At 40.1% G+C, this 16,048-nt stretch overlaps 2 protein-coding genes and 1 pseudogene across 2 annotated transcripts; 2 read left to right on the top strand and 1 right to left on the bottom strand.

The window, feature by feature from the left end:
• The first annotated feature begins 1,850 nt into the window (after positions 1-1,850).
• LOC130088501 (transcription factor HES-5-like) lies at positions 1,851-2,538 on the top strand (annotated as a pseudogene).
• An 8,050-nt stretch (positions 2,539-10,588) lies between these two features.
• Positions 10,589-11,352, top strand: her15.2 (hairy and enhancer of split-related 15, tandem duplicate 2). The gene is made up of 2 exons (XM_056255282.1): positions 10,589-10,776; positions 10,882-11,352. Exons 1-2 carry the CDS (start codon positions 10,720-10,722, stop codon positions 11,284-11,286), a joined length of 462 nt encoding a protein of 153 aa, XP_056111257.1. The 5' UTR covers positions 10,589-10,719; the 3' UTR covers positions 11,287-11,352.
• Positions 11,353-14,481: 3,129 nt separating this feature from the next.
• her15.1 (hairy and enhancer of split-related 15, tandem duplicate 1) lies at positions 14,482-15,626 on the bottom strand. The gene is made up of 2 exons (XM_056255281.1): positions 15,424-15,626; positions 14,482-15,318 (listed from the first exon to the last, which is right to left on the bottom strand). Exons 1-2 carry the CDS (start codon positions 15,478-15,480, stop codon positions 14,914-14,916), a joined length of 462 nt encoding a protein of 153 aa, XP_056111256.1. The 5' UTR covers positions 15,481-15,626; the 3' UTR covers positions 14,482-14,913.
• Positions 15,627-16,048: the final 422 nt, after the last annotated feature.

The raw sequence follows: 16,048 nt of genomic DNA, 5'->3' as shown, positions 1-16,048 counted from the left end.
GCAGTCTGTGATGGACGTTCACTTCAGAACAACGGCGTCACATCTTGATCTGGAGTGGGAGAAAGACGCAGAATCTCTCGAGAACACCTGGAGTAGCCGCTCGGGAAGATTAAAGCCTTTTTCGAGCTGAAGAAGGACACGGTCTTCTCCAAAATGTCGGATGCGGGAATACCGTGATGGAGGTGGTCTTCGAAAGAAGATTTCAGTTTCTCCACTTTGCTGAAACATTTTCTCTCCAAGCTGTACAGTTTGCACCTGATATTCAAAAGAGAACATTTTTAGTGTCATTGTTTGTGAGCATATACTAATGAGATCAAATGAGAAGTAAAATTACAGTGTTGCAAGTATTTCTGCTCCTTTCTTACCTGGCATAGTGAGTGTTGTCTTGAGGGGTGATGTCCATGTAGGCAGGCATGTTTGAGCTTGCTTTTGCAGTTTCGCTGGTGCAAGAGATTAAATATCTGAAGCTCTTTTTCAGTCGCAAAACCAAATGGCACACAAGACCCTCGATCTAGCCCACTTTTATACCAAAGCATATCTGCATCCAGCCAATCAGAGAGCAGGGAAACATGGAACAATAGGCTTGCCATAATTTGCATCGGTCCGAGGTCTTTTAATTGAGCTCTTTAGTGGACAGGTGGGGTTTTCTTCTCTAGTGCCATCTGGAGGGTCAGCCGTGGGAGAATCATCGAGGGCATGAGGACTCGGGATTCTGATGTTCTCACACTCAGATTAGCAATGGAGATTTGTGGAAAATATTTACTGTACGTGTTCAGTCACAGACTAAATTTATAGCTGGGTGTAAAATGTTTTGACAAAAAAAAGAATTTTGATTTTTAATCCATGTTGATATAATAATACAGAAACCGTTTTATTTTTAAGTAGATTTTAAAAAGAAAAAGAAAATGCATTTCACATGGAAAAATACATCATTAAAACACAAACAATTTGAATGTATTTACTGTATGCTGTATCAAAAACATGCAATGGATTAAATGAGTTTATCATATCAAATATTGTGTCAAAGTATTCTATGAATCAATATTCACTTGGACTTAAGAAAAAAAAAACATTTATTGAACTATTTCAAAATAGTGCATTTGAATGTAGCTTCTCCAGACACTTTACACCAAAAAATATTAAAATGTATAAAATGCATTACTGAAATGCTCACAAAACATTGAGTGAGTAAATACTGTATATAATCAAAACAAAAATGTAATAGCGTCCATTAAGCTTCCCCCCAGAAGCCTAGTTAGTCGAGCCCTGTGGGAACAGACACACTTCTATTGTGTGAGGGGTTTAATGTGATGAATACAGAAGTGTGGGAAGCCGTGTGTCTCTGCGGCTCCCACCAGCTCCAGGAGCGTCGGGGCGTGTGATCGGGGTCCACATTATGCCATGAGCCAGCTGTGTGTGTGTGTGTGTGTGTGAAACACAAGCCTGAGAACAGGTACAACCACAGAATTCGTAGAACACCTGCTTCACTAGGATATCTTGTTACATTGACCTAAAATACTGCATATCATTACAGCATTTCAACTGATTCTGAACTGAAGCAGCATGTGCGGATTTTATTCACTAATTTGATTATGAACAATCTAACTATTGTAAGTATATTATAAATATATACAAATTCATTATTTAAAAAAAATCTATGTGCATTGCACATGTTTATGGTTGATAACACTGAAGGGTTTTTGTTGTTGCTTTTGTTGTTATAACATTAGAGAAAATTAAATCGATTATGAAGGGTGTGTGTTCATTAAGTGACATTGAACACCGGGTCAGGACTTTCCCAGATTCACGGCTTCGAGCCCATAGAGCATGTGGCGGCCCACATCCCTCATTGTCTGGTTGAGCTCTTCCATTGGCTCCAAACTGTGAGAAACTCCAACAAGCTCAAGCCTCACACATTCATATGGAGATTTGTGAGTATAAATAGAGGATCTGCAGCCGGTGTGAATCAGACTCGCTCTGCACAGAGATCTACAGCACAGAGATCCAGACATGACACCTACAATCATCTCAAAGGAGCATCTCCCTCTCAACAACAAGGTACATCACATGATCCTCCTTACAGCAACATTACATCCGCAGCTTCACCACTCTTCTCCATCACTGCTTATTCCAAGACACTTTCCTGATGCTTTTCTGTCTTGATCTGCAGCTGAGAAAGCCAATAGTGGAGAAGATGTGCAGAGATGCTCTCATCAGCAGCTCAAGTGTCTTCTGGCTCCAGAGTTCCTGATTCCCGGCTGGAGAAAGCAGAAATCCTGGAGATGACGCTCACAATTCCAGTTCACATGCTGTCAATCAAGGCTTCTCCAGGTGTGTCCGTGAGATCCAGAGATGAGATGAAGACACAGAGCCAGAGAAGACTGAAGCTCTTCCAGACATCATGTGATCAGAACAGGAGGGAAAGTGTCGTGCCTCGGCTGAGCCGCTCAGACCAGAACACCTTCAGCAAAGAGATGAAGCTCAACAAGAGCGCCACCTGGAGGCCGTGCTAGATCTTACAGTGACCAGCAGCTCATACTGAACATCTACACTATAGACTCTTCAATCTTCTCTTTTTGAGAAAGTGTTTATACAATTTCTTTTTGGAAAAAAAATTGTATTATAAAGTACGAGGTTATGATACAGTGAAGACTTTGCTTCACTTTACTCTGCATTAGATGTAATGCCCTTGGATGCATAATGTGCAAGCTATTTATTCAGCTGTTTGAATGCTTCCAACTTTGTTTGATTTTAACATGAATCAGTTTAAAAACATTTCTGTTTATAGAAAGAATGATATTCCCCTATTTTGATGGGTTCTATTACTTATTTTAAGTCATCTCAATTTGTGCTTCACATTGAAGCTAGATTTCATTATTTTAAAACCTCATAATGAGTCATGTGAGTATAGTTATTTCTAATTTTTTGAGCATGTTTGGACAAATCTTGTCAATTTATGTTGTAAACAGTTCCTTTTTGGAACAAGTTTGTTTAATGAACCCATTCCTTTCATAAAGGCTTGTATTGTGATGAAAACTTTATGAAGATTTCAATAACTCACTTGTATTATCAATATACTTGTGTATTTGACACTGCATGTAGGCCTACAATATGCAAAACATCTGCTTTCTCATTTGAGATAGCCTAATAAATTAAATTGCTCTTCAATCACTTTTTGCTTTTCATTGGGTTTAAAACTTATGAGCACAACATTTTAAATGCAGGGAATGTTTAATAAGTGATATCAATTACAACATGATAAAATAAGTTAATTAAACAACAAAAACACGATAGGATTTTCTCATGACGTTATGCTTTTCGAACATTGTAGACAATTCTCAAACTAGATTAAATCCAAAATAGCATGCAAATGTTGGATTAAAAAGCAGCAAATCTTAAAAATAAGTAAATATGCCTATAATCAAATGTTTTGTCAAAGCAGTCTGTAGTGACAAATGACCATCTTTTCACTTAGATGTGTTTTTAGGGTTATCTGACGCGTGGCTCCAAACAAATGCTCTCCCAGTCCAGGGGCCCGTTTCAATAAGGAGGTTCAACCAACTCCGAGTTAAAACTTGAACTCTGAGTTGACTTACCCTGAGATGGGAAACTCTGAGTTTTCGGTTACAGAACAGCTGAAGTGAGTAAGTTCAATCAACTCTAAGTTGACTGACTCTGAGTTAAGCGCGTGCACCACAACTATAAAAAGCCATTATCAATGGAGCGCAGATATTACGAGTCACCATGGTAACAGCGCCAGACAAAAAGAGGTCTGCATATTTCTCACCAGCAGTACGCAAAAAAAACTTTTTAAGTGACACGGCAGCAGCGGCGATCGAGAGAGTTAGTTTGGGAGAAAATAGTTGCTCGAATCAATGCGTAAGTTTACATTTTAATTACTGTTATACAGTGTTGGGTGTAATTACCAAGTAATCTAAATACTGTCATTTAGTTAAAGGGATTACTCTTAATTCTTCTGTAATATAAAGTAAAATATGATGTCATTGCATTAAATAGGCCTACTGCATAGACTATAGAACAATTCTGTTTAAAACAATAGTGGATTTAACATAACATTTTTAAAAGGTATTTTTAATGTAACCTTCACTCTCTACACACTTTGGTCAATTCAAGAATAATTCAAGCAATTGTATATTGTTAATTTGAAAGCATTAAAAGTGCAGTTTTGTCTCTTTTTGTATTGTTCAAGTGGTTGAGGTTGATATGGGATTTAGAAAGTAATTAGTAATAAGTAGACCAATACTTTCTAGAGATAGTAATTATTACATTAACCTAATTACACTGTTGAAGATGTCATTTGTAGTTAGTAATTAATAACTATTTTAGAGTAACTTACCCAACTGTTATAATATCAGAGGTGAAACTGGAAGAACAGTATGTTATTCAACCTAATTTTAATTTTCATGTAGGTGCAATCCTGCAGGCATTAAAAGAACATGGCAGCAGCTGAAAATGAAATATAAAACATAATTCAATCAGGTAAGGCTTGAGCATATCATGGGTGTAGGATACCTGACTTTACAAACATTTGACATATTAAATAACTAAATAGCATCCAGTGTTTAGCAGTGCAAAAGCATTTTTGACATAGGTCTAATTAACACAATTAAATGGTCATTCTCATTTGACTTCTACTCAGCCAACAGAAAGAAGGAAGAGGCTCACAAAGATGGAGATGAAGATGCAGAGGAGATGGAGATGAAGATGCAGAGGAGATGGAGATGAAGATGGAGATGCAGAGGAGATGGAGATGAAGATGGAGATGAAGATGCAGAGGAGATGGAGATGAAGATGGAGATGCAGAGGAGATGAAGATGGAGATGCAGAGAAGATGGAGATGAAGATGCAGAGGAGATGAAGATGCAGAGGAGATGAAGATGCAGAGGAGATGGAGATGGAGATGGAGATGCAGAGGAGATGAAGATGGAGATGCAGAGAAGATGGAGATGAAGATGCAGAGGAGATGAAGATGCAGAGGAGATGGAGATGAAGATGGAGATGCAGAGAAGATGAAGATGGAGATGCAGAGGAGATGGAGATGGAGATGCAGAGGAGATGGAGATGCAGAGGAGAGGAGATGGAGATGGAGATGCAGAGGAGATGAAGATGGAGATGCAGAGGAGATGGAGAGGAGATGCAGAGGAGATGGAGAGGAGATGGAGATGGAGATGCAGAGGAGATGAAGATGGAGATGCAGAGGAGATGCAGAGGAGATGCAGAGGAGATGGAGAGGAGATGGAGATGGAGATGCAGAGGAGATGAAGATGGAGATGCAGAGGAGATGCAGAGGAGATGCAGAGGAGATGGAGATGAAGATGCAGAGGAGATGAAGATGCAGAGGAGATGGAGATGAAGATGGAGATGCAGAGGAGATGAAGATGGAGATGCAGAGGAGATGGAGATGAAGATGCAGAGGAGATGAAGATGCAGAGGAGATGGAGATGAAGATGGAGATGCAGAGAAGATGAAGATGGAGATGCAGAGAAGATGAAGATGGAGATGCAGAGGAGATGGAGAGGAGATGCAGAGGAGATGGAGAGGAGATGGAGATGGAGATGCAGAGGAGATGAAGATGGAGATGCAGAGGAGATGAAGATGCAGAGGAGATGGAGATGGAGATGGAGATGCAGAGGAGATGAAGATGGAGATGCAGAGAAGATGGAGATGAAGATGCAGAGGAGATGAAGATGCAGAGGAGATGAAGATGCAGAGGAGATGGAGATGGAGATGGAGATGCAGAGGAGATGAAGATGGAGATGCAGAGAAGATGGAGATGAAGATGCAGAGGAGATGAAGATACAGAGGAGATGGAGATGAAGATGGAGATGCAGAGGAGATGAAGATGGAGATGCAGAGGAGATGGAGATGAAGATGGAGATGAAGATGCAGAGGAGATGGAGATGAAGATGGAGATGCAGAGGAGATGAAGATGGAGATGCAGAGAAGATGGAGATGAAGATGCAGAGGAGATGAAGATGCAGAGGAGATGGAGATGAAGATGGAGATGCAGAGGAGATGAAGATGGAGATGCAGAGAAGATGGAGATGAAGATGCAGAGGAGATGAAGATGCAGAGGAGATGGAGATGAAGATGGAGATGCAGAGAAGATGAAGATGGAGATGCAGAGGAGATGGAGATGGAGATGCAGAGGAGATGGAGATGCAGAGGAGAGGAGATGGAGATGGAGATGCAGAGGAGATGAAGATGGAGATGCAGAGGAGATGGAGAGGAGATGCAGAGGAGATGGAGAGGAGATGGAGATGGAGATGCAGAGGAGATGAAGATGGAGATGCAGAGGAGATGAAGATGGAGATGCAGAGGAGATGCAGAGGAGATGCAGAGGAGATGGAGATGAAGATGCAGAGGAGATGAAGATGCAGAGGAGATGGAGATGAAGATGGAGATGCAGAGAAGATGAAGATGGAGATGCAGAGAAGATGAAGATGGAGATGCAGAGGAGATGGAGAGGAGATGCAGAGGAGATGGAGAGGAGATGGAGATGGAGATGCAGAGGAGATGAAGATGGAGATGCAGAGGAGATGAAGATGGAGATGCAGAGGAGATGCAGAGGAGATGCAGAGGAGATGGAGATGGAGATGCAGAGGAGATGCAGAGGAGATGGAGATGGAGATGCAGAGGAGATGGAGATGGAGATGCAGAGGAGATGCAGAGGAGATGGAGATGGAGATGCAGAGGAGATGGAGATGGAGATGCAGAGGAGATGGAGATGGAGATGCAGAGGAGATGCAGAGGAGATGGAGATGGAGATGCAGAGGAGATGCAGAGGAGATGGAGATGGAGATGCAGAGGAGATGCAGAGGAGATGGAGATGGAGATGCAGAGGAGATGGAGATGGAGATGCAGAGGAGATGCAGAGGAGATGCAGAGGAGATGCAGAGGAGATGGAGATGGAGATGCAGAGGAGATGCAGAGGAGATGGAGATGGAGATGCAGAGGAGATGGAGATGGAGATGCAGAGGAGATGCAGAGGAGATGGAGATGGAGATGCAGAGGAGATGGAGATGGAGATGCAGAGGAGATGCAGAGGAGATGAAGATGGAGATGCAGAGGAGATGGAGAGGAGATGCAGAGGAGATGCAGAGGAGATGGAGATGGAGATGCAGAGGAGATGGAGATGGAGATGCAGAGGAGATGGAGAGGAGATGCAGAGGAGATGCAGAGGAGATGGAGATGGAGATGCAGAGGAGATGCAGAGGAGATGGAGATGGAGATGCAGAGGAGATGGAGATGCAGAGGAGATGGAGATGGAGATGCAGAGGAGATGCAGAGGAGATGGAGATGGAGATGCAGAGGAGATGCAGAGGAGATGGAGATGGAGATGCAGAGGAGATGGAGATGCAGAGGAGATGGAGATGGAGATGCAGAGGAGATGCAGAGGAGATGGAGATGGAGATGCAGAGGAGATGCAGAGGAGATGGAGATGGAGATGCAGAGGAGATGGAGAGGAGATGCAGAGGAGATGCAGAGGAGATGGAGATGGAGATGCAGAGGAGATGGAGAGGAGATGCAGAGGAGATGCAGAGGAGATGGAGATGGAGATGCAGAGGAGATGGAGATGGAGATGCAGAGGAGATGAAGATGGAGATGCAGAGGAGATGGAGATGGAGATGCAGAGGAGATGGAGATGGAGATGCAGATGGAGATGGCCCTGAGCCTGAATGCTGGAAGGCCAATGGCTGAGGGAATTCCTGGAGGGACTTCATCAGAGCCAGTCACTCCCCAAGATTCAAGTGCCTTCATAAAAATGTATAAGAGGTCTACATATGTGTTATTTTTTATATAGGCTGTTTTTGATATTTCCATATATTTTACTTTGGGTTGGGTTTTTTGTTGCTCCCAACCGATTCTGATGGTAATATCTGTCTTTTGGAGCCTCATGTCCCAAGAGAACCCCAGACAGTTGTAAGTAGCCTACTTACACCAGAAATTATGACAAATAGTATTATAAAATGTGCTCAATCAAATGCTCATCTTCACAGGATGATGGGGATGAAGAAACAGTTTCTGCTGCCACAGAGAGGCCTTCAGAGGACATGTTAATATTATCTGTCTACACATCAAACAATCTACACATTCAAATTTCTTCACATTATTTATGTAGAGTAGCCTATAGAATCTAAGTTTATTTCTAAGTATAAACGGATATTCATATCTCTCCCCCTGTCCCCAGATTTTCAGTGAATGCCACAGTTTAATTCTGTAGAATGTGTTAAGAACTACATGATGTAACTCTAATCTACTGTATTTTCAGTTGCCAGTTAAGAAGTTAAATTGACTTCATCTTATTAAAAAAATTGGGGAGAAAAAACCCAGCAATGAATAAATGTACCAAAAGAATGAATGAGGTGTTTAAACACCGCTTCCTCTTTAAAAAAGGGGAGGAGACCGAAATAAACTCTGGGTTTACGGAAGTAAACCTGCTCCCGACCAGGTTAGGTTCACAGAGTAAGTTACCATGGTAACTGACTCTGAGTATAAGTTACCTCTCTTTCAGAAACGGGCTTGACTTACCCTGCTTTCTCAGGTTTGACTTACCTCCCATTCTGAAACAGAAAACCCAGAGTTTCCCTCATTTCAGGGTTAACATACTCAGAGTTTTCACTTAACCTCCTTTCTGAAACAGGCCCCAGTACTGCATTTATCTACTTTAATTGTCTCAGTGGTGATGCTCAAACACATTGCAATCACCAGTTAGCATGTCCAAATTGTTTGCTTCCCTCATTCATTACACCTGACGTCTCTTGCTCTCTGGTATACCAAATTAAACCCATACTCCACCCAGTGTTTCCCAGTGGAACTACAACAGACATAGAGAATAATGGCTCCAACATTAGCCTAGAAATCTAGACGCACCCTAGCGGCAGCGAAAATTATTTAACAAAAAATAAATATATAAAAAAATATATAACATCTTGATGTAGGTCTGGCGTGCCAGGCTAAGTCAACATCTGATAATGATACAACTCTAAATGTATTGTTTTTCCATGGTCGACTCGTTTTGGTGATCTGTGCAGCAAGCCACTCTGCAGGCCATTAATTGCATCTGATTGATTGGTCATTTGCAGCACGTAGTAGAATCTTTTGATCGCTTCTCTGTCATCGGGGTTATGGTCTGAGTGGAGTGACACGTGACGAGAATCCGCGAGCGTAGTTGGAATTGGCGCGTTGTTTTAAAAAAATCAACGGTCATCTCCAGAATATCGGCTTTGTCGAGTCTAACGAACTGCCGCTCGGGCATCAGTGTATTTTCGTGAAATAACTTTCTCAGATGTACGATATACTGCTGTTGATTCTGTCTTTCCGCATCTTTTCAACAAGGATCTTTCGAAACTGCGTAGGCGTAAGAGGAAAACCGGTAAGTTTTACAGTAAATTTCAAGCGAAAGGTAGAGATAGAGATTTGACGTGAGTACTTTGTGGTTCTCGTGACATAATATGCTCACACGACCTTTCTTTTGACTGACTGGTGTCATTATACAAAGATTTAAAAAGCAAATTGTGTAAAATCATCTTCTATTCATAGGCCTATAGCCTACCCACGAAGTGTAGCGGTTTTCTGTATTTATACCATTATTTATACCTGAGGTAACGGTTATTTCACGCGCTTCGCGTGCTTTCCCACACTGCCAGCCAATCAGAGAGGAGCAGGAGCCGCGAGCTTTAAAATCCAATGTAGACGGTGGTTTAATAGCACGCGAGTTTCCTTCCTCTCCCGCTGTGGGAAAACACTGTCACGGGCCACTAAAAGTGTGCCTGACACTTGCTCAGAAGTACAGTAGTGTTCACAGACCAACAACTCGGTGTGATTCAGACACGCTTCAGACAGAGTCTTTGATCAGTGCTGAGGTGTTGTTGCTCCAATGAAAACGGACTTTCCCAGCCTCAGGTCCCAGTTTATTGCATTGATGTAGGCCTACGTTACAGAGCGTCTCCAAAGAAATGCTGATTGGATGTGTTTTAACAAATGTAATCTGCACGTGCGTGATTTAAATGAAATGTTTCCCTTTCATTTTATCGGAGGTGAAAAAGTTTTGTGAAAAAGGCCCTGCTTTAATTTGATTTAAAGAGAATGTGATAGAAATCAGTGAAATATTCTGATTAAATACCACATCAGTACAGATATTATTAACAGAGACACTATTATTATTATTAACGAATAATGTACAGTGACTTCGATGATGTAAGAATAATTCTTGAGATAATATCAGAATATTACTTAATTTTTTTAGCAACATCTTAGTTTCAGTAAAAATAACATTTTACGATTATATATAAAATATTACAATTTGAAAGTAAAATTATATATTCCCAGCACTGGATTTTGTTAGTTAAAATAATGTTTGCATCAAGTTTAGATAAAAAAAATTAAAGATGCAGTTTAATCACATGCATATTTAGAGCATGAAACTCAATTTAATTTTTGAAAGAGTGATTGACCTATTGATTAATTGAAACCAGATAAGGTAAATTGTAAGTCCTGTGGGATTTGTACAGCCAATGTTTGATTTGATTTGTTGAGGACGCCTCACCCACTGGCCTCAGAGTGTGGGAAAGCTAATCCTGACTGGGACTCATGGCTTTGTAATGCTAATGAGCTCCTATAAATAGAGGAGCACGACCCTCATTCCCAACACAACCAACTTGCTCTCCTCAGAGAAGCATCTCTCCATCTGAAAGAATGGCTCCAACTTACACGAGTGACTACTCCAAACTTTCCAACAAGGAGAAACACAAAGTAAGTATTATTTACCACTTAAAAATCAATTGTTTTTCTTTTATTCTGCTATGAATTTTGATCAAATGAAGCAAAGAGCTAAGCAAATGTCTCTTTCCTCAACAGTTAAGAAAACCTGCAGTGGAAAAGATGCGCAGAGATCGCATCAACAGCTGCATCGAGCAGCTCAAATCCATGCTGGAGAAGGAGTTCCAGCAGCAGGACCCCAACACCAAACTGGAGAAAGCCGATATCCTGGAGATGACGGTGGTCTTCCTGAAACAGCAGCTGCAGAACAAGACTTCAGCTCCACAGAAAGCCCACTTTGACGGCTATTCCCAGTGTTGGAGGGAAACCATGAGCTTCCTATCGGTCAACTCCAAGCCGGACGCTGTACGTCAACATCTGAACCACTGCCAAGAAGCCCAAAGATCAGCTAAAGACCTCATCCACTCGTCTCCAGCTTCCCATCAGCCCACCAAGGTGAAGCAGGAACCATGTGCCCACAGACCGCTCTGGAGACCCTGGTAGAGACTCAAGATCAAAGACTTTCACATGAAAACTAGATGGTGGTTTTACCATCTCTTATGTTGTAGGAGATAATTCCTTTTCTATGTTTTTGGAAGGAAATGGGTTTCACAATGTGAAAGTCTGATCTTCTACAGATGATTGTATTATGATCAGAGGTTTATTGTAACATGCCTCTATAGTTTTCCTCATGGATGGACAGTAATATAAGTATTAATAATCTTCATGATGAAGAGTCGAGGTTTAACTCCTGTGGAGTCGATGACTAAGTAATTATTTGCAATGTTTGGTATGTTTTATCACTGCTTGTAAATGCAAATGTTATTGTTTCTTCTTATGAAGGATGTGATTTTCACTTATTTCTAATATATGGTGAGATATGTTAATTGTGCAAACATACTGTCACATAAAATAAACACTATTTGAATATAAACAATCCTGCTTTCCTCTAATTGATTAATCAAAACAAATCTTTATGCTGCATGTCTGATTAGTAGACTTTTGAAATGTAAACAATGTTTTTTTAACAAACACTCGCGTTGGTTGTCAAGTGGTCTCCTTTTCAGCTAATGGGAGTCCATTTACACTTTGACCTGAATGACAAACTCTTTCAGAGTTCTATCTGGGTATATTTTCCAAAAACGACCCTTACAATAACAATCCCTTATTTTGACTATTAAATGAGTGTAAAACCATGCGTCAGGATTTTGCCAAGTAAGATAAATTTAGTCCTATCCCTATACCCCTAAACTTAACCCTACCCACAAGTTACCCCTAAAATCAGAGGGAAATAGATGAATAACACTGACGTAGAAGGACCTAATCCTGTTTGTAAGCCTAAACTTGACATAAACTGTAAACTTGACTCTCAAATCTGATTGGGGGATTGAAATGTTCATGTTGCACTTGGTTAAATCACGTGACGTAGCAGCCAATATAACTTTAGAAATATCTATATTTGATGATTAGAATGAGGATATCAAATACCCATGCCTTAATGATGTCAACTTTAAAATATGTCCTATGCCCTTTAAGCATTTTTAAAATAAATAGATAATGTAATCTGTGCCTTGTATTAGTTGAGTGTGTACCAAGAGCATGATTATAGAGTTCAGTGTGTGAGAAAGAACGCAGGGGCTTAATGTTGGTGTTTGTACTCTGAAACCCTTGATAATAGGCACTGTGTGCTGTCAGCTCTGGTTTCATCAGACAGCTGGTGTGTGTGTGTGTGTGTGTGTCCCATCATGTGTGGGGCCGGCTTCTCCCAGGATTTCCCACACCCGCGACTCTGGCTCCCGTTTCAGATCCGACATTAAGGAAGTGTGCCGTACTAAATCATCCATTAGGTATGGTGGTGTGAATCCTGACCCTTCCCTTCTATTGCCCCTAATTCAAATCTGAGCCCCCTGGGAAACAGCCATTCACTTGTTGTTTGAATCTACTTGTTGCAAACTTGAAGTGATGTATTGTTACAGGTCATGCAAGTTTTAAAGTTCTTTATACTTCAGAAACTTTATTTTCTACAAGGTGGAAATATGGCTTCGGAACAATTAACATACTAAAAGGAAGACAAACATGAAAAAAATATATAACTAAAAAATACAACAAAATATATAACCATGCAGGTTATAGCTATGAATTTAATATTCCAGCTAAAGTATTTAATTTAAATAAAATCTTTTCGGTGTAAATCTTTTTTTTATTTTTTTTATAAAATGTTATACAAATAAATTGTATCAAATACTATTGTTATGAACTGTTGATGTGATTTACTTGTACATCATTTGATAATTTTTACACTTACATGCAATATTATACTTTATTAGTATGCATGCAATTACATGCAATTTTATACTTTAGTTAAATAAACCGAAGTTCAGAATATAATTATTTGCTGAGATTTGAGGATGCGGCTAGAAGTATTTAAAGTGCTGACACTTTTCTCACCGCATACACTGAAGGTGAGACACATTTTATGGGACTCTAGGGCAAATACAGTAGACGTCAGGATGGCCATGTGCCTCCGCTGAGTTTACAGGAGCGGGAATCCTTTGGTTTCTGAGGGTGTCAGGCAGTGTAATCAGGAGACGGCACACCTCTAGTGAACACACACACACACACAGTGTCTGATAGATCCCCTTTCAGGATCGCCCTCCTCCTCCTCCTCTTGTCCTCTTCAGGTCCAAGCTGCTGATGTTATCAAGTGTTTCAGACAGCCTTGTGATTGGCCCATGAGTGTGGGAAAGCATCAGACGCTTCAGACCCATGAGGACAAAGGATTGTAAATGGAGCACGTCTGTGTGTCATCAGTCCGAACTCCAGCATATAGTGTTTATAGGTGATAAAATCATGTTAGGAGAAAAGAAACCTGCGGTGGGCTACCCTAGAATATTTTAATGACACAAAAATGTTACATTAATACAATATATGTTGAATAAAGAAATGCATCAGTCTCGCATAATTAAAAAAGTTTTAGTCTTTTAAACTCAACATGTGTTTCTGAGGTTGGAGGTCAGCAACTCAAAATGTTGTTACCGAATATGAAACCAATTTGTACTCAATTATTTAATATTTAATCTTACCATACCTCAATGCAGCTATGCAAATGCTTTTTTTTTTATATTTAGAATTTTCTTTTTTCATTTTAATTGTAGTTAAAGTTTAAGCATTTTTTGTTTTTGTCATAATGTTTTTTGTAACGTTTTTTTAGTTTGACTTATTTTAGTATATAAAGTTAAACTTAAATGAAAATGAGAAATGGGTTAGCTAAAATAAAATGTTAATAAGTTTATATTTATATATAAAAAAGTTTATATTTTATTTTAGTTAACATTATTCCTTATTTCAAGTAACAAATATGTTTTTATGGTTTTAGTTAACTCTGAATAATGATAAGCAATGATTTGCATATTTTTGCTATATTATATCTTAAACATGTTCAGGTATTTGCAAACGTACCTACATATATTCAAGTGATAAAAAACATTCAGATGTGAGACTAATTATCATTCTACATGATTATTTAGCTGTGTGCAATACTATAAATATATCTAATGCACTCAAATATTTCTATTACAATTTGCCCAGTGCCCAGTACACTGTTTTTAGCATAATATGGTAAATGTTTATGTGGGAACTTCATTGCCATTTATTTAGGACAATATATATACACATGAATGAAAGAATGAATTCATAGGATTTTTAGTAATTAACTGCTTTTATTAAATGCAATGTTAGACACACAGTGTCTACAATGTTTCAATGCACCCGAGTGCCATCACAAGAACAAATATTGTTTTTCTGTAGCCTTCACAAAAGGCTGTATCAAATGAACGTCCATCAGGACCGTACAAAGAGCTCAGATTCTGAGCAAGATCACTGTTTGCAAGCCAAACAACATTAGAACTGGGGAAAGAAAGCCTTTAGACATACTCAAGGTAAATGTCATGCTAATATAGCAATAATTTGCACAGAAAATCTTATTAAGAATAAAACAATCGAAACTTCAATATGAAGCGATATGACATGTTTGCAAAGAACATAGAAATATGGAAATGTTTATCTCCTACAACATAAGAGATGGTAAAACCACCATCTAGTTTTCATGTGAAAGTCTTTGATCTTGAGTCTCTACCAGGGTCTCCAGAGCGGTCTGTGGGCACATGGTTCCTGCTTCACCTTGGTGGGCTGATGGGAAGCTGGAGACGAGTGGATGAGGTCTTTAGCTGATCTCTGGGCTTCTTGGCAGTGGTTCAGATGTTGACGTACAGCGTCCGGCTTGGAGTTGACCGATAGGAAGCTCATGGTTTCCCTCCAACACTGGGAATAGCCGTCAAAGTGGGCTTTCTGTGGAGCTGAAGTCTTGTTCTGCAGCTGCTGTTTCAGGAAGACCACCGTCATCTCCAGGATATCGGCTTTCTCCAGTTTGGTGTTGGGGTCCTGCTGCTGGAACTCCTTCTCCAGCATGGATTTGAGCTGCTCGATGCAGCTGTTGATGCGATCTCTGCGCATCTTTTCCACTGCAGGTTTTCTTAACTGTTGAGGAAAGAGACATTTGCTTAGCTCTTTGCTTCATTTGATCAAAATTCATAGCAGAATAAAAGAAAAACAATTGATTTTTAAGTGGTAAATAATACTTACTTTGTGTTTCTCCTTGTTGGAAAGTTTGGAGTAGTCACTCGTGTAAGTTGGAGCCATTCTTTCAGATGGAGAGATGCTTCTCTGAGGAGAGCAAGTTGGTTGTGTTGGGAATGAGGGTCGTGCTCCTCTATTTATAGGAGCTCATTAGCATTACAAAGCCATGAGTCCCAGTCAGGATTAGCTTTCCCACACTCTGAGGCCAGTGGGTGAGGCGTCCTCAACAATAGAAGAGGCATCAATTATTTCATGGTTAACTGGCCTCAGGGCTCCCACAGAGGGAATAGTCTTCCACACACCGAACACAACACAGGCAGGTTGCTGTACTTTTATTACCTGGGAACATCGCCGCTCACTGATAAGGCTTCTGCAGATGGGGACTGTAGACATATGATAATTTCCCAGGGGATGCTAAGGACATATAGATAAGACGTTGCACACCTTATCGGGCAAAGACAGATACGGCTGGCTGAATGAAAAATGATGTAGATTAGGTGCAATAACAAAATTACACTTATACTACCATTTCAGTTTTTCTACTTCAAAAATATAAATACATGCACATTTATATACATATGCACACAAGTGAATTAAAAGAAAATATTATTTTGTGATGGCTCCAACAAAC

The sequence above is a fragment of the Rhinichthys klamathensis genome, unplaced genomic scaffold, assembly GCF_029890125.1.
Source record: "Rhinichthys klamathensis goyatoka isolate OS25496 unplaced genomic scaffold, OSU_Roscu_1.1 h1tg000120l_1, whole genome shotgun sequence".
Classification (NCBI taxonomy): domain Eukaryota; kingdom Metazoa; phylum Chordata; class Actinopteri; order Cypriniformes; family Leuciscidae; genus Rhinichthys; species Rhinichthys klamathensis.
This window is presented reverse-complemented; position numbering and strand designations above follow the sequence as displayed.